The sequence below is a fragment of the Mobula hypostoma genome, chromosome 1, assembly GCF_963921235.1.
Source record: "Mobula hypostoma chromosome 1, sMobHyp1.1, whole genome shotgun sequence".
NCBI classification, from domain to species: Eukaryota; Metazoa; Chordata; class Chondrichthyes; order Myliobatiformes; family Myliobatidae; genus Mobula; species Mobula hypostoma.
In genome coordinates this window covers 65,132,371-65,159,765 of record NC_086097.1, presented here as the reverse complement: position 1 = coordinate 65,159,765, position 27,395 = coordinate 65,132,371, and the positions used below count along the sequence as shown (strand labels likewise).

Here is a 27,395-nt window from a genome sequence, read left to right as displayed (position 1 = left end):
AGGCCAGGCAGCATCCATAGGAAGAAGCACAGTCGATGTTTACTTCCATTGTCAAACTATTTAAACTCTGGGCTAGATGTTTATGTTCCAGTGCGTTAGCTTGTTGAGGACTTTTATTGCGTCGTTCTTACTGATAATAAGCATGATGAGCATTCCAGCACTGGCTGCTTTAATTTCAGATTCTTGGTGCTTTGCTCATATTAAAGGTAAATGATTTGGAAATGCCAAATGGAAAAATGATGAAAGGAGGAGGTGTCCATTTACTGACCTTACAAATTAGAAAATCGTTTATGATTGTCATGTGCACTGAGATACATTGAAAAGTTTTGGTTTGCAGGCCATCCAGAGAGATGTATACATATGTAAGTATATTGAGATGGTACACAAGGAGATAAAAAAACCGAATGCAGAATTTCCTTTCGTAATCTGCCCCATTTACCCTTATTTGCATGGGGTTGAATTTTACTACAGAAGTTACATATACTGTAAGTTACATGTACTATACTGTCTCAGTACTTTTATATTTGTGTGCTGTAGCACTTTTTTTATTCGCATTTATTTTGTAAATAACACTATTTGCATTTCTGGTCAGATGCTAAATACATTTCATTGGCATTGTATCTGTACTCGGCACAATGACAATAAAGTTGAATCTAATCTAATCTATTTTGTAGTATACGTTTGTTATTGAATGCAATTCATCTAGCAATTTGTTGTGAGGAAGAGAAACCATATGAATTGCAAATTGCCAGAAGATAACACATTATTTCCATCTCTGCTGTTAAATTTGTAAAATCAGTAGCTGGCTGTAAAATCTCACCTTAGCTTTTGTTGGCTTTTATCTTGTATCCCTTTTGTTCATTTGATCATAATTTCCAAATTCCAAATTGAATGGAATTACCTCTGTAAAGTTGGTATGGTAGTTAAATCCATCTACCACTGGTGGCATTGTGATGGCTCAGTTTTATGTCTTTAATTCCCTTAAACTTCAGTGGAAGCTTGCACATTCTGAGTCAACGCTATTTCTTCCCAAAGAATTCCAGGACTTTGACATTATAACAATGAATGGACAGTAGTACACATCAGGATGGTTTACGAATCAGTCAAAACAGAATAAATAGAATCAGGAGTAGGTTAGTCAACCTCTCAGGCCTCCTCCAGTTTTGGCAGATTTGCTTTTAACCTCTGAGCCGCTTTCCTCCACTAATCCCATAGTCCACTATCCCTTGTTTACCCTAACATCTTAAAATCAGTTGATCTCTGACTTGAATATATGAAGTGATTGAATCTATATAGTTTTCTCAGATTAAGAACTACAAAGGTTCGCAACCCTTAGAATAAAGAAGTTTCTGCTCATCTCTGATTGAACAGCCTGCTTAAGGTTATGTTACTGGTTCTAGTAAGAGAAATGCCAACTCTGTCAAGTTCCTTAAGAATCTCTTCCTTTCAAATTGATTACCTCGCATTCTTCCAGACTTGAAGTACGGGTCCAGTCTGTTTAATAATTTCCTGCTCATATGATAAACCTGTCAATTTGGGAATCAATCTGGTGAACTCTCACTGCATTCCTTCAACTACAAGGACAGCCTTCCTTGGACTGGAAGGCCAAACCTACACATAATGTTCCAGCTATGATCTGTCCAATCTCCCATATAATTAGAGTAAGTCGTCTCTGTGTTTGTTCTCAAATCTTCTTTCATTAAAGAGCAATTTGCCTTCCTAAATACCAGGTCTACCTGCATGTTAACCTTCAGTGATTTGTGTACATGGACACTAGGGTTCTTTGAAAATCAAAACCTTCAGTCCTAAAGTTCAAAGTAAGCTTGTGTGTGTGTGTGTGTGTGTGTGTGTGTGTGTGTGTGTGTGTGTGTGTATGTGTGTATATATATATATATAAAATCACCATACACTACCCTGAGATTCATTTTCTTGTAGGCTTTCACAGCAGGACAAAGAATAGAATACAATAGAATCAATGAAAAACTAAACATGAAAGTCTGACAAATATCCAATGTGGAAAAGAAGACAAACTGTGCAAATATAATAATGATAAATAAGTAAATAAATAATATTGAGAACATAATTCTCTCACCATTAGGGGAAAACAATATGCTGCCTTCCTACCAAACTACTTACAACTTCTTGAATCTCTTTGCATGCTCCTTATAACCCAGGTTGTTCTCTGAGTTTGTACCATCAACAAATGTGAAAATATTATCCTTGATCCTCTCATCTGATCATTGAAGATAGTGAACAGCTGGGCACCCACAGTACAGGTCGCTGCAGTATCCCATAGATCACAACCTTTACCCCCAGCCACAATTCTGCAAGTGACCCACTTATTCCTCCTCTCTGCTTTCTATCAACCAATCCGCAATCCATGCAATGTGCACTCTCAATTCTTTGTACTCTAATTTTGGTTAGTAATCCAAATTGTACACTTTAATGTAAGCCTTCTGAAAGTTAAAATATATTCTGCAAGCTCCATGATTTATCAAACATGATTTCCCTTGCACAAGTATTACTACATACTTGTTAGTAGGTTCCCGTATTTGTTCCAACTAACTGATCAACAGTAAACTGTTCCTTCTCTCCATCCTTCTCAACTAGTGTGATCATACGTATTTGCTTCTTCCACTCTGGAAGCAATTCTCACATCTATGGCATTTTGGAAAATGCCAGCCAATATAACCACAACCACAGCTATTACTTCCTTTAAATCCCTAGAATGCAGGTCATCAGGTCAACTACTTGTCCTAGATGTTTTTTTACATGCTCTGTGGCTTTTTCTTCAAATTCAGGTGAGAGGTATTTCATTACACTATAATGATCAGCACTTGCAAATGGCAAATGGTCTTTAAGGGATTGCAGGTGAGCTACTACACTGCTTTTACAAACATAATGTTTATATAGTTGGTCCAGCTCATATTTTAGTCAATTGTATACTGCAAAACTTTTCCAAAGTAGAATAATCACTTAGTTTGTGTATTAAATCCAGGCATGCTCTTTTTACTGGCTTCAAGCTAGCTTCAGTAAACAGATTGAGCCAATACTCTCATGAGTTTAGAAGAATGAGTGATGGTCTCATTGAAATGTCTTAAAATACTTGTGGGCCTTGACAAGGTAAATGCTGAGTTGTCGTTTACCTGGCTGGGATGGCCAGAACCAGGCATAAGAGTTTCAAATTGGTGTTTATTTAGGACTGAGGTGAGAAGAAATCTCTTCACCCAGTAGGCTGTGAAAGCTCTGTAACTGAATACACCAAGAGACTGAGATTACCAGATTTTCACTTATTACAGTAATAAAGGGATATGTGGAAAATGGCACTGTGGTAAAAAAAAAATCACCCAGGATTTTCTAGAATTGCAGAGCAAGCACAAGAGGCTAAATGCTTCCCTTTATTATGTTTGCATTATTCGCCTTTTATGGTGTCAATATTTATTGCATATTGCAGTGTTTATTACCACAGAAGAATGTCCTTCCTTATGAGTAGTTTTTGAATTACAGTGAAGGTGAAATAGTTTATCTGATTTTATTGAATTATTGTGATGAATCATCTTAATCCAAATGGTAGAATAATCGATGTTTATTTATTTGGTCCACTATTTACATACACCATACATTTTCAGCCTATAACTTATGAATTAACTGTTTGTGAATTTCACCTGAATTCATTTTGAACGTTTTTCAAATCTGTTTAATTTAAAATTATAGACTTGCAGAGTTTCAACTGGAACAATTGCAACCTAAGATCTTAATAATTCTATTGTATTGTCTAACAAGTTGCTTAATTTTACACAAGCTTATCCGACATTAGCTCTACCTTGGGAAAGTCACCTTGACTCAAACCAATTTCCTCAAAGGCATGTATTAAATTACAGCAACAGTATTACATAAAAATTGAATTCAACAATTAATTTCCCTTAAATTTCTCTTTACTTTGAAAACCATTGAACTGGAACAGCAGAGCACTGTTCAAGTCAAACAAAGCGTATCCAAGTGTGAAATCTGAACAGACTAGTTCTTCAGCAATGGAATTTTTAAAAAATGATAAATCCTGGTACTGAAGCATGGTTTAACAAATCAAACGTTATCAAGTTAATACATCAATATTGAGAACTGTGAGGCTTTGTGGTTTTGCTGTGATGAAGAGTTAATTTTATTATTATATTAATGGGTTGATTTTGAGACCAAAGCCTAGAACAATTACAACATTAATGAGTGGTTATGTGTCTTTTCTTTGTCTCATTTTTTAATAGAGATATTCAAAGGAACAGATTATCTTAAGGCAGAGAGAGAGTTGGAAAGGTACAGAAGTTGAAAGAAATAATTCTAGAGTGTAGGGCCCTGGAAACTTCAGGAATGATCAATAATGGTGGAGTAATTGAAGTTGACAACTGGCTTGAGCATAGCTTTCAACTATATTTTATGGGATTGGAGGAAATTAAAGATGGGAAAATACGAGACTGAGGGGACATTTAAAAACATGGTGAGAGTTTTTAATTTGAGTTTTGTCTAACTAGAAAGCTCCTCAACTGTTTCACTCTCCCCACTGAGACCTCTTGCTAAATTGAAATGATAATTGTAAACAAGCTGCTTGGGTCACCCAGTTGGTATCTAAAGTTTACAAACAAATAAGGTGTATGACTCAATATCAGGCTAGCTGTTCTGGCACAGGGATCATTCCAAGCCTCAAGTTCATGCTGTCAGAATGAACATAGAACATAGATCAGAACGCAGAACATTTAGACCCTTTGGTCTACCATTATCGTGCCAAGTATGGTGTCCATCTATCTAATTCCATTGATCTACACATATCCCCATATTTCCTGCCAGTTCATGTGTCTGTCTAATCTTGAGATCTTTTCAGTCCACTTGAGAGAATAGGCAAGTGCTTTCTTTAAAGTTTACCTGAAATTTGCTGATGAATGGTGCAGTCCCTAAAGACCCACATGCAATGTTTTAGTTTCTTTTCATATGCCATCACATTTCTGAATGGTTGATAAACACTACCTCACTTTTCCTCTTGTGCACTTTTCCCCCCATTCATTCATTTATTGTAACATAGTAATCTGATGCTTTGCATTCTACTGCTGTCACAAAACAAATTTCACGACATATGTCGGTGATAATAAATCTGATTCTGATTCTGCTTCAGTGTGGTACTAAAGTGTGAGCTTGGATTATGTAGTTAATCATTTGAAGTAGGCTTTGAAGTTATCACTGTCAGAGATAAGGGTAACACTAATCTAAACTAAGAACAGTGTTATTTTCTTTAAATCCTCAGTAATTCCCAATTATGCATTTATTGGTAATTTTCTAGATTTTTACACTGGCTGGTCTTGGATCTGGTCTCACAGAAGCAATCGTTGTCAATCCTTTTGAAGTAGTCAAGGTTAGCCTACAAGCTCAATGGAATTCTTTTTCACAGGTAAGTAGAATTTAAACTCTATATTGCATTAATTTTTCCTTATTAATGTTGTCTTGTTATGCTAATTACCTGTTTGAGATACACTAAGTGGCCACTTTATCAGGTAGCACCTGTACCTACTAAAGTGGCAACTGAGAGTATGTTTGTGGCCTTCTGCTGCTGTAGCCCATCCACTTCAAGGTTTGACCTGTTGTGCGCTCAGAGATGCTCTTCTGCACACCATTGTGTAATGCATGATTATTTAAATTACTGTTGTCTTCCTGACAGCTTGAACAGTCTAACCATTATCCTCTGACTTCTCCCATTGCAAGTTATTTTTACCCACAGAACTGGCACTCATTGGATGTGCTTTTTTTTTTGTTTTTCACACCATTCTCTGTAAACTCTATGGACTGTTGTATGTGAAAATCCCAACAGATCAGGAGTTTCTAAGAAACTCAAATCACCCCATCTGGCACCAACAATCATTCCATGGTCTAAGTCACTTAGATCACATTTCTTCCCCATTCTGGTATTTGGTATGAACAACAACTGAACCTCATGTTTTTATGCATTCAGTTGTTGCCACATGTTTGGTTAATTGGGTATTTGTATTAATGAACAGGTGTACAAGTGTACCTAATAAAGTGGCAACTGAGTGTATAGGAGGCATAAACCAATTATGTTTACCTTGGACAGGTTAAGTTGAGAAAAATCCTTCAATTAATAAACAGAACAAAAACTAAAAAAAAGATTGGTCAGCAGAGGTAACAGTTCAAAAATTCAATTGTGTATTCTTCTTTTAAATGTAACATGAAATCTTTTATAGTTTTCAAATGCATGCTTTTGTGTGCATGACATGTACATGCATGAAGCAAAGTTGATATCAATCCTTGTCCTAGTAAAATTAATGTCAATCCCATACAAATGATTCATGTATATGCAAATATCAATCTGTGTATAACATGCACAAGTGATCAGATCTGTACAGCAAGAGCAGACAAGCCCTACATCTGTACTTTCTAAAGGGCCCTTTCATCACTTGCTGTTCTCTATGCAGGGGTGAGGGTGACAGAAGGACTTAGCCACAGTCAAGTTTGGAGCTGCAATTTGTCTGAAGTTTTGGAAACAATTTTTAGGTCAATACTTTTTTTTACCTATACATACCGATACTTCCTCATTTTTTAGTCCTACTTCACCCAAAGACTGTTATGAGAAGGACCAAATTTCAAGCCCCCCTTGTAAAGAAGCAAGACAGCAGAGATGGAGAGTGGTGCTCTTGCTTTATCTTAATAAAGATCATGTATTCAGTCAGTAATGACCGTCATCTTACGTATTGCTGCAGTCATGCACCATGCCTCTGATGTATTACCTGAGTAAGTGGTGTTTGTCATTCTAAGCTTCTTATACTTCCACAAATCACAATGGGCAATACATTGCTGTGTACATTAGAAATCATAATGGGCCATGTTGCTTGTTTCTCACTCAGTGACGTCGTGAATGATCTGGTCTTTCGCCCATCCTTCTAACCTTTGATGCATGATGTCATGATTCTTTCAGTGAATGAGATAGAAAAACCATCTCCTCTTCCCCGTCCCCCAACCCTTTCTCCTTGTTTAGAAAGCATTGGGCACGCATATCTCTTCAGTTTATTGGTTTGCAGATTTTGGAAGTAAATGATTGCAGCCATCTAGAGCTCCAGCCTCCACATGTCAATCTGCATTGAGGAGTACATTTAAATCATCTGAGTTACTTAAGGGAAAGAGATTTTCAGTGAGTGGGATGTGATGTGTTGAAACAGCAGTCATGACCATATTGTTATGTTCATGATCTCTGAGCTTTCATTGGACTCTGACTGTGTGGCAACTGAGCCCAGTTAACTAGATCCTTTGCTTCAAATACTTAAGAATGTGAGCATGGTACAGTCCTATACATTTTTGCTGAAGGCATCAGTTAGATTACCCCTCCTAAAAATATTTGTGTTACAATATATGATATGCCTGCTGTAGCTGATTAGTTGTAAGGTACAAAATGTGATTTGTGTCTGAGCTTTGGTTTAATGTTTAGTATGTAATTGTATCACTGCAATTGATAATAGATGTATTTAGTCCCAATTTTCATAAGTGACATACAAGTTTCTCTTCTTGTACCATTTATTTATTGTAACTTATAATAATTTTTATGACTTACACTGTACTGCCTCAAAACAACAAATTTTACAATGTATGTCAGTGATAATAAACCTGATTCTGATTTATGCCAGAATTATTCTACCAGACTAGGTCTAAATTACTGGAACATAATTAAAGAAATTTAACTCTCTTTCTTTTGCCTTCCATTGACTCTTCATTTGGTTCTTGTTGGAGTCCTGGCACCTTTAAGATGTAGGCCCTCTGATCAGATTCTTCTGATTCTTTATCTAGGATGCCAAATCAATATCATTGAAATAGGTGTCCACTCCTATCAGTACTCTGAAGCTACACAATTGCTTATGGCATTGTTCACCTCCCTTTGAGATATCATGGTACTTTTTCAAAATCATTCGTGGTTTTGAAAAACCTCTATCAGATCTCTTGTCAGCTATGGCTTCTGTGAGACCAATCCCAACTTCATTTTCTCTATGTAACTGAAGTTGCCAGTCCCTCATATTATTCCAGTCAATCTTTTCTTCACCTTGTTAAAATATTGGCATCCTTCCTAAAGTGCAGGGCTCAAAATTGCTGACTTCTGTTGAAGCCTAAAGAACATTCTGTGACTTATTGTAACTTATTTGCTTTTCCTCCATTAATAAAACCAAGGATCCCTTCTACATAATTTTAATCAACTTTTCAAAAATTTCCTGCCATGTTAAAGATTTGTTTCTGTTACCCCCACTCTACTCCCACTTATTCCAGTCCCCATGTTAATATTATGTTTATATACTTACATATAACATACAAATTAGGAGCGAGAGAAGGCCATTCAACTCTTCAAGCCTACTCTGCATTTAACAAGATCATAGCTGAACTAACTGCCACAAAAGCTCTGCATTCCCATCTACCCACAGTAACTTCTCACTCCCTACTTAAAGTCTAATTTTGTATTTAAAAATTCAAAGATTCTGTTTCTTTTGGCAACCCTTTGAAGAAAAGCAATACAAATCTGACAATTCTCAGAGAAAATATTTCATCTGTCTTAAATGGATTGCATGTTATTTTTGAAACAATAACCTCTAGTTCTAAATTCTCCCACAAGAGGAAACATTCTCTCCACAGCCACTCTTTCAGGACCCTTCAGCATTTTCAGTTTTCCACGTTATTTCCTCCAAAATACACAATTTCTGTATTAAGAATCATTTGCCTTCTGGCTATTAATTTTTACCATTTTGCCTATGTCATCCATAATTTGTCATATGTGGTATTTCCCAGTATGACCTATGCAGACTTTAAATTTATATCCTGCTTTCGGTAAATTATCAGAACTGTGTGCCCAATAAAGGCCTAGAAGATCACTTTTGTACTGTTGCTGACAGCGTGAGAAACAATTATTCACTTCCACAGTTCTGATGAATGGTCCTCAGCATAAGTTGTTAGCTCTGGTTTCCTCCTTGGTGATGCTGATAACTTCCAGTATTTTCATGGGTTTCAGATTTCCAGGGCCTGCGTTCTGGCTATCTGTTGCATCTCTTGTTTCTGTATCCATATAGACTGTTGTATATTTATTTATGATACTTACTGTGGACATACAGCAAAATAATGTCATCATGTGTTTACGACAAAAGTACCACTTGCTCTCTCCTTGATGTGTTAAAAGATCTGGAGAGGTATGGGCCAAACCCAGTCAAATGGGACTTGTTCAGTTTTGTAATTTATTCAGAAGTAAATTAAAGTTCGTGTGGTTCTTATAAAGTAAAATAGAAAATGCTGGAAATATTTAGTAATTCTGGCAGCATCTGTGGAGAGAGGAATAGAAATATTTTGCTAGAGCATGATAGTTCATTCTTATTCGAGATAATCTTGAAGACTGGAAAGTAATCAGTAATTGGCTTATTATTGTCACACATACACGACTTCGGAGGAAGTAGAGGAGCTGGTGTACTTTCTTGGCCGGTACATCTACATGGTTGAAGTTGACTCTGGAATTCATCTCTTTAGTCCAAATTTGGAAGAAGGCTGGAAGAGTGAAGTATTCCCCCCAAAATTCAAACTGAGCACCAGTGACCAGTATATACATGAGCTTATATGGCTTAATTGCAGAGCTAACCATGGTTTGCATTGCTCTGTTGATAGATTATGATTAGAGTAGATTACACTCCTCCAGGTTTTTATTTGTGGTGACATTCATATAGGGGCAGTTTTTCATATTGTCAGGTAAATCCTTAAGTACTGTCTGTAATGAAATATATTGGCTGGAGCACAGCTGTGCAAGGTCGTGCTTCTTATTGTACGTCAACTGTGCATTTTCTCAGATATTCATATTTAAACAAAATAATTGCAGGAAGATAAAGAAACTTTTGACTTTTGCTCTCCTGTGCCTGAGGCACTTAAACTGCTGCACAACACTTCACAATGGTTAACATAGTCTGCATGGAGTCTGCATATCCGCACTGTTCAACTGCTTAACCAGAAAGACCATTGGGACTTGTCATTCATATTTTAGTTGGATGTTCTAGAAAACTTTTAGCTACTAGGAACAAATATGCACATCCCAGTGAGAAGGTGGCGGCACACCTGCGTGTGCGCAGCCCTCCAGTGAAAAATGATATCATATCTGTTAAATAGGGGCCGTGGACAATTCTGATTTGATGGAGAATGGACATGAAAGCACAGAGGAACATCTGGACAAATTTCTGAAACGCCCGTTTGCTGCTGTTGTTACGGTGTGATCGGGAATCTTTCGGAGGGTAGGCCTCAAAATCCCCAGCCTTGCCTGCTTTTGGTGACCGAGAAGGAGGTCGAATTGTTCGGACAGAGATGGCGCTCAGTACTCAATGTCGGAGAGCTGATCAGAGCTTGAAGTCTTCAGATGACTCAGAGTTGGATTGTGGTCGGCATGGCAGGGAGAGTTTTTCTTCCTTCTCCCGTCTGCGTGAGATGTGGGACATTTGAGAAACTTTGAACTTTACTGTGCTCACGGACTTCTTCGTCAAGTTATGGTATTGTTGCACTGTTGTAACTATATGTTATAATTATGTGGTTTTGTCAGTTTTTTCAGTCTTGGTCTGTCCTGTGTTTTGTGATATCACACCGGAGGAAATAATGTATCATTTCTTAATGCATGCATTACTAAATGACAATAAAAGAGGACTGCGTGTCTTCATAATCATAATCATATCTGAGTCTCTGACCCTTTAGAGCTCTCCTAGGACTTACAAAGAACAAGAGTAGCAGGGTAAATCCACTGCAACAAACATCAGCAAAGGCCAGCTGTTGAACTGAGACTACAGAGTAACAGTACAGAGGTGTTTATGGCAGTGGTCTTCTTGCCTCACTTTCCAATAAGTTCACTGACAGGGCTGAAAGATAATGGCCATGGTAATGATGGTGAAATAATTGTTGTTCATCCTTGAATACATGGTGAAAGCATGGAGCCATATTTGCCCTGCCTAGCTCTTCCTTAAATGGCTATCTGCATGGGTCCAAGCACTTGCTCCTTGAATTTAATGCGCCTCTTGGCATCTTTCAGTACTACTTATGGAAGGGTACCAGCCCTTAACTGGCACTATTTTGATGTGGGTAATGCAAATGACAAATGAACCTCACTAAAGCTTTTGATAAGGAGGAATTTCTTTAGCCAGAGAATAGAAACATAGAAACATAGAAAATAGGTGCAGGAGTAGGCCATTCGGCCCTTCGAGCCTGCACTGCCATTTATTATGATCATGGCTGATCATCCAACTCAGAACCCCGCCCCAGCCTTCCCTCCATACCCCCTGACCCCCGTAGCCACAAGGGCCATATCTAACTCCCTCTTAAATATAGCCAATGAACTGGCCTCAACAGTTTCCTGTGGCAGAGAATTCCACAGATTCACCACTCTCTGTGTGAAGAAGTTTTTCCTAATCTCGGTCCTAAAAGGCTTCCCCTCTATCCTCAAACTGTGACCCCTCGTTCTGGACTTCCCCAACATCGGGAACAATCTTCCTGCATCTAGCCTGTCCAATCCCTTTAGGATCTTATACGTTTCAATCAGATCCCCCCTCAATCTTCTAAATTCCAACGAGTACAAGCCCAATTCATCCAGTCTTTCTTCATATGAAAGTCCTGCCATCCCAGGAATCAATCTGGTGAACCTTCTTTGTACTCCCTCTATGGCAAAGATGTCTTTCCTCAGATTAGGGGACCAAAACTGCACACAATACTCCAGGTGTGGTCTCACCAAGGCCTTGTACAACTGCAGTAGTACCTCCCTGCTCCTGTACTCGAATCCTCTCGCTATAAATGCCAGCATACCATTCGCCTTTTTCACCGCCTGCTGTACCTGCATGCCCACTTTCAATGACTGGTGTATAATGACACCCAGGTCTCGTTGCACCTCCCCTTTTCCTAATCGGCCACCATTCAGATAATAATCTGTTTTCCTATTTTTGCCACCAAAGTGGATAACTTCACATTTATCCACATTAAATTGCATCTGCCATGAATTTGCCCACTCATCCAACCTATCCAAGTCACCCTGCATCCTCTTAGCATCCTCCTCACTGCTAACACTGCCACCCAGCTTCGTGTCATCCGCAAACTTGGAAATGCTGCATTTAATTCCCTCATCCAAGTCATTAATATATATTGTAAACAACTGGGGTCCCAGCACTGAGCCTTGTGGTACCCCACTAGTCACCGCCTGCCATTCTGAAAAGGACCCGTTTATTCCCACTCTTTGCTTCCTGTCTGCTAACCAATTCTCCACCCACACCAATACCTTACCCCCAATACCGTGTGCTTTAAGTTTGCACACTAATCTCCTGTGTGGGACCTTGTCAAAAGCCTTTTGAAAATCCAAATATACCACATCCACTGGTTCTCCCCTATCCACTCTACTAGTTACATCCTCAAAAAATTCTATGAGATTCGTCAGACATGTTTTTCCTTTCACAAATCCATGCTGACTTTGTCCGATCATTTCACTGCTTTCCAAATGTGCTGTTATCACATCCTTGATAACTGACTCCAGCAGTTTCCCCACCACCGACGTTAGGCTAACTGGTCTATAATTCCCCGGTTTCTCTCTCCCTCCTTTTTTAAAAAGTGGGGTTACATTAGCCACCCTCCAATCCTCAGGAACTAGTCCAGAATGGTGAATCTGTGTGGAATTCATTGCCACAGATAGCTTTGGAGGACAAGTCATTGGATATATTTAAAGTGGAGGGTGGTAAGTTGTTGATTCATAAGGGTGTCAAAGGTTACAGGGAGAAGGCACCAGAATGGGACAGAGAGGGAAGGTCAATCAGCCATGATTAAATAGTGGAGCAAACTCGAGGAGCTCAGTGGTCTAATTCTGCTCCTATGTCTAACAGATGGCAGGCAAGGGGAGTATTGAGGAACAGAGGCACCTTTATGTACGTGCAAGAATCCCTGAAGATAGCAGCAAAAGAGATGAATTAGGGGTAACTTGTCTTTATTAGCCAGGGCACAGATATAGGAACAGGGAGGTTATGGTACAGATGGAGTGTTGTTTATGTTTCTCATTGCCACACTACAGGAATGAGCTGACTGCACTGGGGAGAGTGCTGTGGAGATTTATCAAGATGTTTGGTATTTCACTTATGAGGAGAAGTTAGCTCAGTTGAATTTGCTTTCCTTAGACTGGAGGAGAAGGTGCAGTGATAGAGCAGATGGTAGAAATCTCTTCTACATGCTAGAGGTATCTAAAATCAGAGGTCATAGGTTTAGAGTAAGGGCCTTTTGGCTTGGGGAGGATCTAAATGTAGCCAGGTGACCGTTGAAAATTATTTTTAGTGTTAAAGTGCACTTGTGTATTCACCCTGGTAATGGTAAAATAGCTGCCTGTGCCTTTAAGAGAAAATGGTGACCTCATTAAGCATGTGCAGAGTAGAAAGAAGAGTTTCAATGTTTGAGAATGAATGCCGAGTGCTGAGAGATACTTTCCCCCAGATTTTCGCGAGTAAGGTATCAGTGCTGGATAGCGCGATTGTGCGAAGTTCCTTATTGGCCTAGTAGCGTGGGTGAAGAGAATTTATTTCAGGCTCTAGCCTATAGGTGTTTGGAAGTTAGACATGTACGTGCCAAAAATTGCCACTACTGTATAGGTTTTGTATATTTTGTTTAATTTATTTTCATACTGAGATACACGAGTGTGTGGACTGAAGTTGAGCTGAGATTGTAACAGCTGAAAATTTTTTTTTCAATTCATTTTGTTGCTTTTATTTTGATACCCTCTTTCTGCATTAAAACATCTAAAACAGGTAAAAGAATTTAAGACCTGATAAAGTATTTGTTGTCCTGCATGTGTATTTTCCCAAGCTACAAAATTAGAAGAACTTTTTCACTCAGAAGATGGTTTGAATCTGGAATGCATTTACTGATGGGGTAGTGGAGGCAGGTAAACTTGCAACATTTAATAATCTGGATGAGCACTTACATCATCAATGAAGGCTACAGAACAAGTGCTGGTAAATGTAATTAGTGTTAATAAATACTTGATAGTTGCACAGATGTACTGGGCTGACTGGCCTACTTCGGTACTGTATGATTATGACTCTTTGCCCTTACAAGACACATCATGGTTAATGCACAACCACAAACACTTTGGAGATACACATAAACCGCTTTAGTAATGTAAAATTCATTCTCCGTTTGACTTCTACGTGAATGTGGATCCTTCTATACCAGAAGATCAGCATACTGGAGGAAAGTGCTCTCCTCCAGAGGGACATTGATGCTTTAGGTCCACAGCACCTGTTGCATTTGAGGATGCTTGAATCTCTCTTGTATGCCTGGACCTTGACCATTTGTATCTTCCCTCTGCCCCACCCCCACCCCTGTCACAGCAAAGGGACAACACATACCTTATCAAAATCAGTCAGAGTAATGCTGTTACAGTGCCAGAGACCCAGGTTCAATTCACCACTGTCCATAAGGAGTTTGTATGCCCTCCCTGTGACTGCATGTGTTTCCTTCGGGTGCTCTAGTTTCTTCTCACATTCCAAGGACATATGGGTTAGTAGGTTAATTGGTCACATGGGTGTAACTTGGCAGCACAGTCTTGTTGGCAAGGAAGGGCTTGTTACCATGCTGTATCTGTAAATAAAATATACATATAGGATGTTTACCACACCGGCCTGCTTGCAAAATGCAGGAGGCTTCAAAGATTTCAGAAGTATTGGTCTGCAAAGCTCTGGGATTGCCATGCATCTCTGTGCTGCCCATTAGTAATACTTGGGCCTGACAGTGGCCACACAGGCAGATTTCTGTTTCCCTGGAGACATAGTTGGAGGTGAGCCAACATCATCTACTACTCTGGCAGAGCCTTTTTTTTGCTGTCTTCAGGAGAATTTTGGCACTTGTTTGAAATAAGGAGAGCTTTGAAATTTCTGATAGCTGTTCTGCAAGCACAGAAAACTGATGAACAGGAGCATGGTGCTGGCAGCAAATGACAGCTTGCTGCCTTGTAGGCCCAGATAATTTGTATTGGCATGGATTAGGAGACTTTAATACTTGCTGTCCAGTCTGGATCACAGTATTAAATAAACTGCCAGAGAAACTCAGTGGGTCAGGCAGCATCTGTGGAGTCATGGAGATGGTCAACATTTCGGGTTGAGACCCGGCATCATAATAGAGTTTACAGAAAAGAGTGGCAGAATAGAGAGGGGTGGCAGGGTCTGGCAGGCAATAGGTGGAACCAGATGAGTGGGGAGATGATGAAGTCAGGTGGGGTAGGAAAATGAGGGCAGCTGGGGTCAGGAGACGGTGGCTGGTAGGTAGGGAAAGAGAAGATGGGGTAGATGGAGCAAGATGGTGGGAGGAGAAGGTGACAGCAGGGATAGGTGCTGGAAGATATTGAGTGGAAACAAGAGACTGCAAATGTGACGATCTGATAGGTAAAGGAATTGATGTGTGGAACCTGATGAGGAATGGAAGAGGGACAGATAGAACCAACTGGGGGGGAAGAATGAAACTGGGTGAAAGGAAAGGTGGAGTGAGAAACCAGAAGGGGCACAGAGATCACAGAAATTTAATGTTCCATCAGGTTGTAGTCCTTAAGCAGAAGAAAGCTGTTGTTCTTTTAATTTATGTTGAGCCTCATCCTGGCAGTTGAGAAGGTTGGAGATAAACAAGTCAATGTGGGAATAGGAAGGGAAGTCAAAATGGCATGCAGCCTGGAAGCCTGGATAAGCATTGTGAACAGAACGTTGGCGCTCAGCAAAACAGTAACCTAGCGTCACTGAAGTAGCAGAGGCCACATTGAGAGCACCAAAGGTGGTGCATGTAAGCCTTTGTCTGACCTAGAAGGGCTGTTTGGATCCCTAGATGGTGGTGAGGGTGTAGGTTGCACGTAGCAAACACAGCAGCCTGTCATCTGTCCCATCCCATAGGTTCCAGTTTCAGTGTGGAGCACGGAACTGCTGCCTTCCCTCAGGAGGGCACCATTTCTCTTCCTGGCACTGATTCTTGGACAATACCCTTGCCTGTAACTCAGGAGACAATCTCTTTCTTGAGTTACCAGCCAGCTCTTCCAGGACAAGAGTTCATCATGATGTCCCATCATTGGCATCTGCAGTTCACCCAGGTGAAAAGAAGGAGACCTTCCCCAGGCTGGCAAAACCACAAAATGACATGGTGTTCCATACTAGCTCCAAGAAGTCCAGTTGGAAAGCATTCAAAGGGAAATTACCAAGATGATTAGGTAGTATTTAGTACAAAATTTAATTTGGCATTGTTCTTTGCATAACCACTCAGTTTCATTGTGCCTGCTTAAGGAAAACTGGAGTACAGAACATCAATCACTTCCCTAATATATAAATAGAAATGCTGGAAACATTTGGCAGGTCAGGCAGCATTTGTAGATAGAGAAGCAATTAATACTTCATCAGAACTGTACATGATCCAAATTCTAGGCAAAGACGTTTTAAAACAAAACTATTTTTGAACAATTTATTTATGATCTCTATGTTTATACTTCAGTTTTTATTTAGCAGAGGGAGAAAAATAGTAGTCCTTGCTTCCAGTGAGCTGATTGTGAGAATTTCTTGTGTGATTGGTTAATCTGCAGAGATCTTTTTTTCTCTGATGAGCACCATTGCTTAACCACTGACTGCAAACTTTGGGCCACTTTGGCAGGTTTTGTTTCTAGCCCAGTTTCAGTTCAGCGCTTCAGCATCTAAGCTGATTAGGTGGAAACTGAATGGGGATTCCGAAATTCTACGTTTTTCTTGTCTGTCTTCAGGCTGGAGCCTTCTGGCTGTTGTTTGTGGATGGCTGCCAGAAGTAACTGTAGGCAATGACCATTCCTGTTGCTGCACGTATCTGAGCTTGCTGCTGCAGCTGTAATACCACCTGCATAAGTGCAAAGCCTTGACAGGATTAAATGTTTTGGGCCACATTGGGGTTATGGCAATCATTTCAATTAAAACTACTGACAAACTCAGATTATTGCAGATAAAGTGTATATCAGCACATTCTTCTGTGTGTTGGTTAATGTAAATGATGCATTTCACTGTATGTTTTGATGTGCATGTGATAAATAAATCTGAACCTCAATCATCTGCATGCAGCCTGCCTTCCACTAGGTATGGGAAGAACAAAAAACATCAGACTCGAATTTAAAGCTACAGCTAAAGTTGTTGTCAAATGTTTTCCTGCCTTTTCTCTATGTTCAAATTTCAAAGTAAATTTATTATCAAAGTGCATATACAGTGCCTATAAAAAGTATTCAAATCCCCCCCCCCCCAGTAATTTTCATGTTTTATCGTTTTACAACATTGAATCATAGTGGATTTAATTTGGCTTTTTTGACACTGATCAACATTAAAAAAACCCTTCCATGTCAAAGTGAAAACAGATCTCTACAAAGTGAACTAAATTAATTACAAATATAAAACACAAAATAATTGATTGCGTAAGTATCACCCTCTTTAATATGACACACCAAATCATCACTGGTGCAGCCAATTGGTTTTAGAAGTCACATAATTAGTTAAATGGAGATCACCTGTGTGCAGTCAAGGTGTTTGAATTGATTGTAGTAAAATACCCCTGTATCTGGAAGGCCCAGGTGAGTCAGTAGCCTGGCAAAAACTATACCATGAAGACAAAAGAACACTCCAAGCAACTCCGCAAAAAGGTTATTGAAAAGCACAAGTCAGGAGATGGATACAAGAAAATTTCCAAGTCACTGAATATTCCTTGTGATACAGTTAAGTCAATCATCAAGAAATGGAAAGAATATGGCACAGCTGTAAATCTGCCTAAGCAGGTAGTCCTCAAAAACTGAGTGATCATGTAAGAAGGGGACTAGTGAGGGAAATCACCAAGAGACTTATGACAGATCTGGAGGAGTTACAAGCTTCAGTGACTGAGATAGGAGAGACTGCACATACGACTGTTGCCCGGGTGCTTCACCAGTTGCAGCTTTATGGGAGAGTGGCAAAGAGAAAGCCACTGTTGGGGGGAAAAAAACTCACATGAAATCTCGGCTAGAGTTTGCCAGAAGGCAGTGGGAAACTCTGAAGTCAGCTGGAAGAAGGTTCTATGGTCTGATTAAACCAAAATTAAGCTTTTTGGCCATCAGGCTAAATGCTATGTTTGGCCTGCATATCATCAAAAACACACCATCCCTACTTTGAAGCATGATAGAGGCTGTATCATGCTGTGGGGATGCTTCACCTCAGCAGGCCCTGGAAGGCTTGTGAAGGTAGAGGGTAAAATGAATGCAGCCAAATACGGGGAAATCCTGGAGGAAAACCTGATGCAGTCTGCAAGAGAACTGCAACTTGGGAAAAGATTTGTTTTCCAGCAAGACAATGACCCCAAGAATAAAGCCAAAGCTACACAGGAATTGCTGAAAAACGGCTAAGTTAATGTCCTGGAGTGGCCAAGTCAGAGTCCAGATCTCAATCCAATTGAGAATTTGTGGCTGGACTTTAAAATGACTATTCACTCATGGTCCCCGTGCAATCTGACAGGCTTGAGCAGTATTGTAAAATAAAAATTGGGAAATATTGGAGTGTCCAGATGAGATGTGTAAACCTGATAAGAGACCTATCCACACAGAGTCAAGGCTGTAATTGCTGCCAAAGATACTTCTACTAAATGCTGATTTGAAGGGGGAGAGTAATTATGCAATTAATTATTTTGTGTTTAATAATGTAATTAATTTACACCAATTTGTTTTCACTCTGACATGAAAGATTTTTTTCCTGTTGATCAGTGTCAATAAAGCCAAATTAAATCCACTGTGATTCAATGCTGTAAAACAATAAAACATGAAAACTTCCAAGGGGGAGGGGGTGAATACATTTTATAGGTACTGTATGTCACCATATACAAGCCTGAGATTCATTTTCTTGTGGGCATTCACAGTAAGTAGAGGAAACAGAATAGAATCAATGAAAGACTGCCTCCAACAGGACAAACAATCAATGTGCAAAAGACAACAAACCGTGCAAATACAAAAAGAAACTAAAAGAAATAATAATAAATAAGCAATAAATATCAAGAACATGAGATGAAGAGTCCTTAAAAGTGAGTCCATAGGTTGTTTGAACAATTCAGTGATAAGTTGAGTGAAGTTCTCCCCTTTGGTTTAAGAGCCTGATGGTTGAGGGGTAATAACTGTTGCTGAACCTGATGGCATGAGTCCTGAGGCTCCTGTACCTTCTTCCTGGTGGCAGCAGTGAGAAAAGAACACAGCATGAATGGTGGGAGTCCTTGAAGATGGAACTGCTTTCCTGTGATAGTGCTCCATGTAGATGTTGGGGAGGGCTTTAACTGTAATGGCCTGGGCCATATCCACTACTTTTGGTAGGTAGTTCTTTTCAAGGCCAATGGTATTTTCATACCAGGCCATGATACAGTCAATATACTCTCCACCACACATCGATAAAAGTTCGTCAAAATTTTAGATGACATGCTGAATCTTCACAAACTTCTAACTAAGTTGAAGTGCTGCCGTGCTTTCTTTGTAATGGCACTTGCATGCTGTACCCAGGACAGATCCTCTGAAATGATAACGCCAGGGAATTTAAAGTTGCTGACCCTCTCCACCTCTGATCCCTCGAAGAGAACTGGCTCATAAGTTTCCAGTTTCCTCCACCTGAAGTCAATAATCAGCTTCTTGTTCTTGCTAACATTAAGTGAGAGGTTGTTGTTGTGGCACCACAATCCAATCTCACTCCTATATGCTGATTCATCATCACCTTTGATTCAGCTGGTGGTGTTATCAGCAAATTTGAATATGGTGTTGGAGTTGTGCTTAGTCTAATATAGAACAAGACAAGCAGGGGGCTAAGCACATAACTTTGTGATGCATCTGTGCAGATGGAGATTGTGTCAAACTCTGTCAGTAATAAACTGACAAAATCTTGCAAAAATGGATCATATGACAATTCACATCAATTTTCAATTTGTTACTGTGGATGATTCGCAAAATTCCCTGTGGAAATTTCCGGGGAGGGTGACTGATTGCTCAATCTGCTCATTCATTCTCTCCTAATTGAGTGGAAGCCTTGCTGTATTTTCCGTAAAAAGTAGAACACCTTTACTAAAATAATTATTTGGAGAGATTTATTGTGGAGCTATGCTAATATCTATATTACTTCCTTTTTTGACTAAAACCATTAAAAGCCTTGAAACAATAATTGTTGTAGTACTACAATGAGCTTTAATTATTCAGGTTATTTTAAAATATCAGCCTATTTTGAGCTGACGTGATTCCAGATCTGTTTCTTAGAATGAACTCTAGAACCAAGGGCCAAAGGCTTTGGAAGTCTTCAGTTCTTTATAATCATCCACTAAAATGGAATTGGGCAGGCTCTTGGGCCTTTTGGACCCAGAGTCACGCTCCTTGTGCAGGAATATGCGCATATTAACACACAAAACATTGCAAATTCCCCTTTAGTGTGGTTTAACCACTTGTTGCTTGAAACATCAATCTTAAAGGAGAATATTCATTATTTCAAACTTGGAGTCATTAAAATATTGCAGGTTCTATAGGATTAACAAATATCTATAAAAATGGCAATCTGGATGTCCTGGTGAAGGGCTGCAAAGGCAGTTTGACAGTCAGATGTCAGGTGGACAACCCTGCCCCTCTCCTCCAATCTAGGAGGAAATGGCCAAAAGATCGGTGCTGGAAATGAGGCGTTGCAGATGAGAGCCCTTAGTAGAAAAAAAATGTAATGACTGCATCCATTAAAGTTAGTGGCACAGTTCTTACCATTTTTACAGATGCATCACAGCTTGATATAGTAACTGCTTTGAACAAGACTGCAAGAAATTGCAGTGGATTGTGGATGTACCCCAGTTCATCATACAAAGCAACCTCTGCTCCATTAACTCTGCATACACCTCCTACTGTCTCAGGAATGCAGCCAATATAAACAAGAACTGCTCCCACCTCTACTCATTCTCTCTTCTTATTGGGCTGAAGATGCAAAAAATTGAAAGAATGTGCAGCCAGACTCACTGGATGCTTCTATGATGCTGTAGTCAAGCTCTTGATTTGGACCTCTCATAAGGTAAGGATGAATTGTTGATCTTCCAGTCTACCTGGGAGACAAAACAAAAGAGCTGGTCATTCATTTCAGGAATTGGTGGCTGTGTGCATATGCTCTTGTTAATATTAATTGTGTTGAGGTTGAGAGATTCAAGTTACTTGGGGTGAACTTCACTACTAAACTATCATGGCCCAACCACATTGATTTCATGGCCAATAAAGCACACCAACATCTTTACTTCTTCAGGTGGCTAGAGAATTTTGGCATGTCCCCACCGACCCTTACCAATTTTTACTTATAAGGTATACTGTTTGGCATGGCAACTGCTTTGCAGGTGCTTGCAAGAAACTGCAGCGTTATGGACACAGCTCAGCACATCATGTAAATCAGCCACCCCTCTATGGACTCTGTCTATACATCTTGTTGCCTCAGGAAAGCAACCAGCCCAGTCAGACTCCACCCACCCTTAGCATTTTCTCTTCTCCCCTCTCCCATTGGGCAGAAGATACAAAAGCCTGAAAGCATGTACCACCATACCCAAGGGCAGCTTCTATCCCACTGTTATCAGACTCTTGAATGGACCTTTCATGATCAAATGGACTTTTGACCTCACAATCTACCTCATTATAATCTTGCACTTTTTTATCTGCATTGCACTTTCTGTGTAGCTTTTACACTTCATTCTGCATTGTTATTGTTTTGCCTTGCTCTGCCTCATTGCATTCTGTAGTGGTATGATCTGAATGAACAGTATGCAAGGCAAGCTTTTCACTGTATCTTGGTACATGTGACAATAATAAACCAGTACCAACGCCTTGTTGTGACCCTTGCACTTTATAATGTTTACCTGTAGCTGCAACACCAGATTTTGTATTCTTTTGAATGCATTGATATAATTAAGCGTGACTTGATTTGTTCTGGATGGTATACAAACAAAAGCTTTTCACTGTATTTCAGTACATGTGACAAATGCTGAGGTTCCTTCTCATGTACTACTTCACAAATGTCTTGCCATTCAGACACCTACAATAATTCTGCCATTGCAAACATCACACACTTACCTTAACATCACTGCATCAGTCACAGGCATCTCATGGATTTAGATTCATTTATTTATCGCATTTACTGTATATCAAAACATAAAGTGAAATGCATTGTGCATATTAACAATCAACAAAACCTAAGTATCAGCTGGGGTGCAGCCCACAAGCGTCACCACATATTCCGGCACCAACATCACATGCCCACGATAGTCACAGAACATAAGCAGCAAAAACAGCAAACAACAACAGAACATCAGCAACAAAACAACAGCAAAATAAACTCCGTTCCTCCATCCCACCTACCCACCCATGCAGACACACAGATAGCCTCCAGTCCCAGGACAAGCCACCTCTGGCTTCCAGCCACCAGTGGACATGCAGACTCGCAGACATCGGGCCTTCAGCTTTCCTGGTGGATCCGTAGACTTCTAGACCTAGAGCTCCAGCCATCAGCCCTTGACTTCCAGTCAACCTTTGGGCTTTAGTCTTTGATATTGACCCTAGGACTTGCCAGTGATGAATAATGAGGATCCTGAACTCCAGACCTTACACCTGGACATCAAATGACCGGAACCCAAACATAATGCCTGAGCTCTGGTCTCACCGACTCATATACCTAAGGTATCACCAGCCCTCATGCCCCCTGCCCACATGGAACACTAATCCCTGAACTCACCAATGATTTGTTGACCTGGGGCAGGGCCACCAGCCCTCATCCTTGGCCCAATATTCGACCATGTCCATGTCATTGGCCTTCGAACATGGAATATGGAGCGGAGGCCTGAACTTCGGCCTGACCTCCAACTCCCACATCCCTGTCCTTAAGCCCTAACCTGAGCCCTAAATCCCTTTTTTGTCCCCAAAATCATCCCTATGAACCTAAAAAACTGTTGCAGTCACAAATTCAATGGAGACCTCAGATCAACACCATCTTCACCTCATTTTTACTCATTATAACTCATTATGTCTCACATGCATTCACTGTTACTCAACCTTGGCAAACATATCAAGACACATTCAGTTGCAACATGGTCCTGGGCAGGAGAAGGTTCCTAGCAATTGCTACTTGCAGCCTTGTCTTCCTCCCCATGCACCAATTCCTGTGTCTTCTGCTTTTGCTACACAGGCAAAGGCTGTATCCTAGTGATGCCAGATTGTGGAGCATGTAGCTTGTGGCAATGAAGTTTAAAGCTCTTCCTTCTCTGCCCCAATCACCAGAATTTCATAGTGAGGATTCCAATAGCTTTCTCTTCTGTGCTCCTACTTGCTCTGTCCATTGTACATTGGGGAGGGGTGACAGATGGATGCAGTTGAAGACTAAGGAGGGAGTGGGTAGCGTTTGTCCCACGAGAGCAAGCCTTCCACTTGATCTGATGGTTGAGGTACGTTGGACACAGCAAACTATCTGGGAATGAAAGAGTTAAGTGTTCTTCATGGATTTATGATATTCATCATGAAGAATTTCACCTTATGGTTGCAGAGAAGTTTAAATACAAAGAATAATCAGACAGAACATTAATATAGAGTTTGGAATCACATGAGAAATCCCAAGTGCTACGTGAGTGCTATTTGTCTATCTTTGAACCTCGGGAATCCCATAATTCTGGTAAACCTAATGCTGACAGCATCAGCTGGTGTCTGTACGGTGACATTACGATGAAGGTTGTTCTCTTTGAATGGAGCAAATCAGTGATAACTTTAATGCAGTAGTTTCCTGCACACTGTAAAGTATATCATTAACAACCGTACCAAGAACAATCCATAAGGTAAAGTCAGGGTAACCACGCCTTCACATTTACAGGGACAGGTGCATAAATGGGAGTTCTGCATGAAAAAAGTGACAGGTTTCTGTCACCACTGATTTAATAAACCTTAGCTTTTGAAAAGTTAAAGGTTGTGTTTGACTCCCTGTGCACTGTTGGCTAATAGACTGATATAGCAAATTCTCTTCTTTCCTTCCTGCTTCTTCCTCTGACAAGTCTGGCTTGGATTCAAGTCAAGCTGTCATGAAATTTTTCCAACTCCTCGATGTGCTGTCAGTCCTATAGGAAAGCAACTAAAGATTGCTCAACCAGACTGCCATCAAACTTAAAGCAACAATTTCAAATTCCTGGGAGGAACTGAGTTGGTCTGCATCTGACCCTCCACTAAAGCTATGGTTGTGGACACCAAAAGTGCAAGTGCTATGTATGTTATCAATATTTCCTGAAAGTAGCATTCATGATACATTAATCAGAAATGTACCATTGAACTTCAATCTTGAGGATCTAAATACGTGTTGCATGGGTTTTATGTGTTTTATTCATGTTCCATATGCTATGTATGCAAATACATCACGCATACACAGAAAAGCCAAGAACGGCTATCAATCTAGCGTGATCTGTGTTATTTAGCCACATTTATGCACCACAAATAGTTTAATCTCTTTCTCACTGCATGTAAGAAAACAAGCTGTCATGAAATTTCTAACCATAATTGCAGAGTAAGACATCAACTACAAACGTTTGTATTTAGTACTGAACTGTGGAGGAATAACTCAAGTTTAGGTTGTGAATCTGTGATATTTTCTACCCTCGGAAGGCTGTGGGTGCTTAGCAATTGAATATATTCAAGGCTGAAAATGTTGGAGTTTTGGACACCAAGAGATATGGGGAGCAAACTAAAACCAGAAGCTTTGCCATGACTGAGCTGAAAGGTGGAACAGAAGCAACCACACATGGCCCACTCCCGCTTCTCTTTTCCTCTGCTCCAAGCTGGCACAATAAACAACACTGCAGGGGTTCGTTCCAAATATTTTAAGAGGAATACAAAGTTATTATGAGGTAATTACCTTTTAGACTGAAATTTTATTTAGATTGAAAATAATGGCATGTGACATTTGTCTCAATACAGCAGCCATCCACATTTGCTTACTCACGTGAAATGATCCGAACTCAGGGTTTTGGACTACGGGGCCTCAACAAGGGTCTGACAGCAACATTAGGTCGGCATGGTGCATTTAACATGATTTATTTTGGATTTTACTTCAATGTGAAGAATATTATTCCGGCAAATAAGGTAATTATTTGATCTAATTAAATAGCCAATATGAAACAGTGTAAGAGAAACCAGGAACTGTTAGTGTACATTTCTGTTCAGTGGATTTTCATGTTGCTTTTGCTCTAGTTCAGCTCATTTCCTCATGCAAATCTTCAGTTGAAGCTAAGGCATTACATATGTCGCAATGCCCTAATTATGTTGGGCTTCAGGAAGAATATATCATTTGGCCATCTGTCATAGCTTTTCCTTTTCAATCATGTAGTTTACTAATCTTGCAAAAAGTTACCCATAACTAATGTTATATTCAACTTCAGTGTTTTGCAAGTGTAAATCATTACGCTATTATATTTAATTATCCATCAAACTGCAATGGATGGCAGGCCTGCATAAATAATTACTAATGTAAAACAGAAGGAAGTGTGGATTCAAATATATCAACATAAAACATTATTGAAATGTCTACAGTACAGATCTGTGTACGGCAAATCTGAGACAAGCAGCATTTTGAACTAGTGGTGTACTGTAAAAATACTTCAGGTCAATTAAATTACTTGCTGCTGTTTTCCAAAAAGACGAGACTTCAGTCACTGCTATAATTGAACTAATGTGGATTGTTAATAACAGGAAACTTCTACTTCTTGATAGACTGGATAGTTTAGACATGAAAGAAAATCTGAAGAGAGAAGCATGCAGGAAAGAGAACTAAAACACAGGACACTAGAATCAGGATTTTTTTTTAACCAAGTGAGATCTCATGTACAAATCAGTATTTTGGTAAATTTAATGGTGGAAGTTACTGTCATTTGTAAAGTATTCTGGTCAATTAGCTAATATGGTTGCTTGGATTTCTCATGTTTTGATACAGTAATACTAAGTACATTGTAAGGTCTAATTATACAAATCATCCCCATATGCCAAAGCAGTCTTTTTTTTAAGAACTTTGTTTATAAATCCTGTGTGAGGAAATGTGTGTTTCAACGATTTAGAACATGTGTAAAAACACTAACAGTATGATTGTCAAGAAACTGAGCAAGAGTATGGGGAACCTTAATGTGTTTAGGTAGAATAACAAAAAAGAACCATGCAGATTTTTGATTAATTGGCATTCTTTTCTCCTAAGGCATATTTTACGTTTCTCTTTTTGTTTTAGGACCCATCAATTGAATTCCTGAGAAAACTTGGGATTGGATTTTTGTCAGGAACGATTGCTTCTTGTATCAATATACCTTTCGATGTAGCAAAGAGCAGGATCCAGGGACCACAGCCAAAGCAAGGAGAAATTAAGTACAGAACATGCTTCAGCACTATCAGAACCATCCACGGGGAGGAAGGGTAGGAGTCTTTTTATTTAGTTTGACAGTTGAATCCTTTTAACATTTGTTTTAGGCTTTCATCCAATTAACTACATGGTAAAAGTTATGACCCTGATGTCCCTTTATTTGCTATGGGAATTCACAAAAATGTCTAGAAATTTAGACTTTATTTTCAGATTTTATTTTTAATTTTAGAAGCACCTCACATAAAAATAAGTCATGGTACAGAGAGGGGCTGCAGTAATTATTTCATTTGCAGGCCTAGAACTGACATGGTTGGACCACATCTTCTTGTGCTATGCTGTAAAGATATCTGAAATCTGAGTGGGTTTGTATTCACTATTAATTTGAATTAGAGAGCCTCCTCTAATCCCGAGAGCACTTTAGGCAAAATGACGGAATCTCTTGGAACTTACATCACAGGATCTGAACCCAGATTTTAAAAATCTACATAATTTTAATTGTACTGAGCTGAAGAAAATAAAATTAATTTAGACAAGTTTGTACTTGATCTCTAGAAAATGTAATTCCCATCAGTATAGTCAATTTTTTCTAAAATATATTTAATGTGTGAAAATCCTTGCATGCTACATTGTTCAGAGATTATAACATAGAAACAAATTGTAAAAATGGCTTGACTCATGATTTCCACCATCATATTATCATTGTCTTGTATAATTTGTTTCTTTAGGCAATGGTGCCTTTTTCAGAGCATGTGAAACAGAATTAATTTTTGTTTAAAGTGTATTTCAAAGGGGAACAAGATTGAATAGATGAATATTTATTACTTCGAATTTATTTTTAAAGATGTGAGTATTTGGCTTCTTACATTAACATATATATATATATTCTATTTGATAGGTTTTTTGCATTGTACAAAGGCTTGGTTCCTAAGGTCATGCGGCTAGGGCCAGGTAATTCCAATATATTTATTGTAT

General features: G+C 39.4%; 1 protein-coding gene across 8 annotated transcripts in view; it reads left to right on the top strand.

The window, feature by feature from the left end:
• The window catches only part of slc25a21 (solute carrier family 25 member 21), a 455,579-nt gene that overhangs the window by 426,432 nt on the left and 1,752 nt on the right, over positions 1-27,395 (top strand). For all 8 annotated transcript variants that reach the window (XM_063050003.1, XM_063049977.1, XM_063050023.1 and 5 more), the window contains 4 exons: positions 5,324-5,431; positions 24,998-25,162; positions 26,295-26,476; positions 27,319-27,371. In XM_063050003.1, coding sequence (XP_062906073.1) covers positions 5,324-5,431; positions 24,998-25,162; positions 26,295-26,476; positions 27,319-27,371 — 508 coding nt within the window. The remainder of the gene's footprint in view (positions 1-5,323; positions 5,432-24,997; positions 25,163-26,294; positions 26,477-27,318; positions 27,372-27,395) is intronic.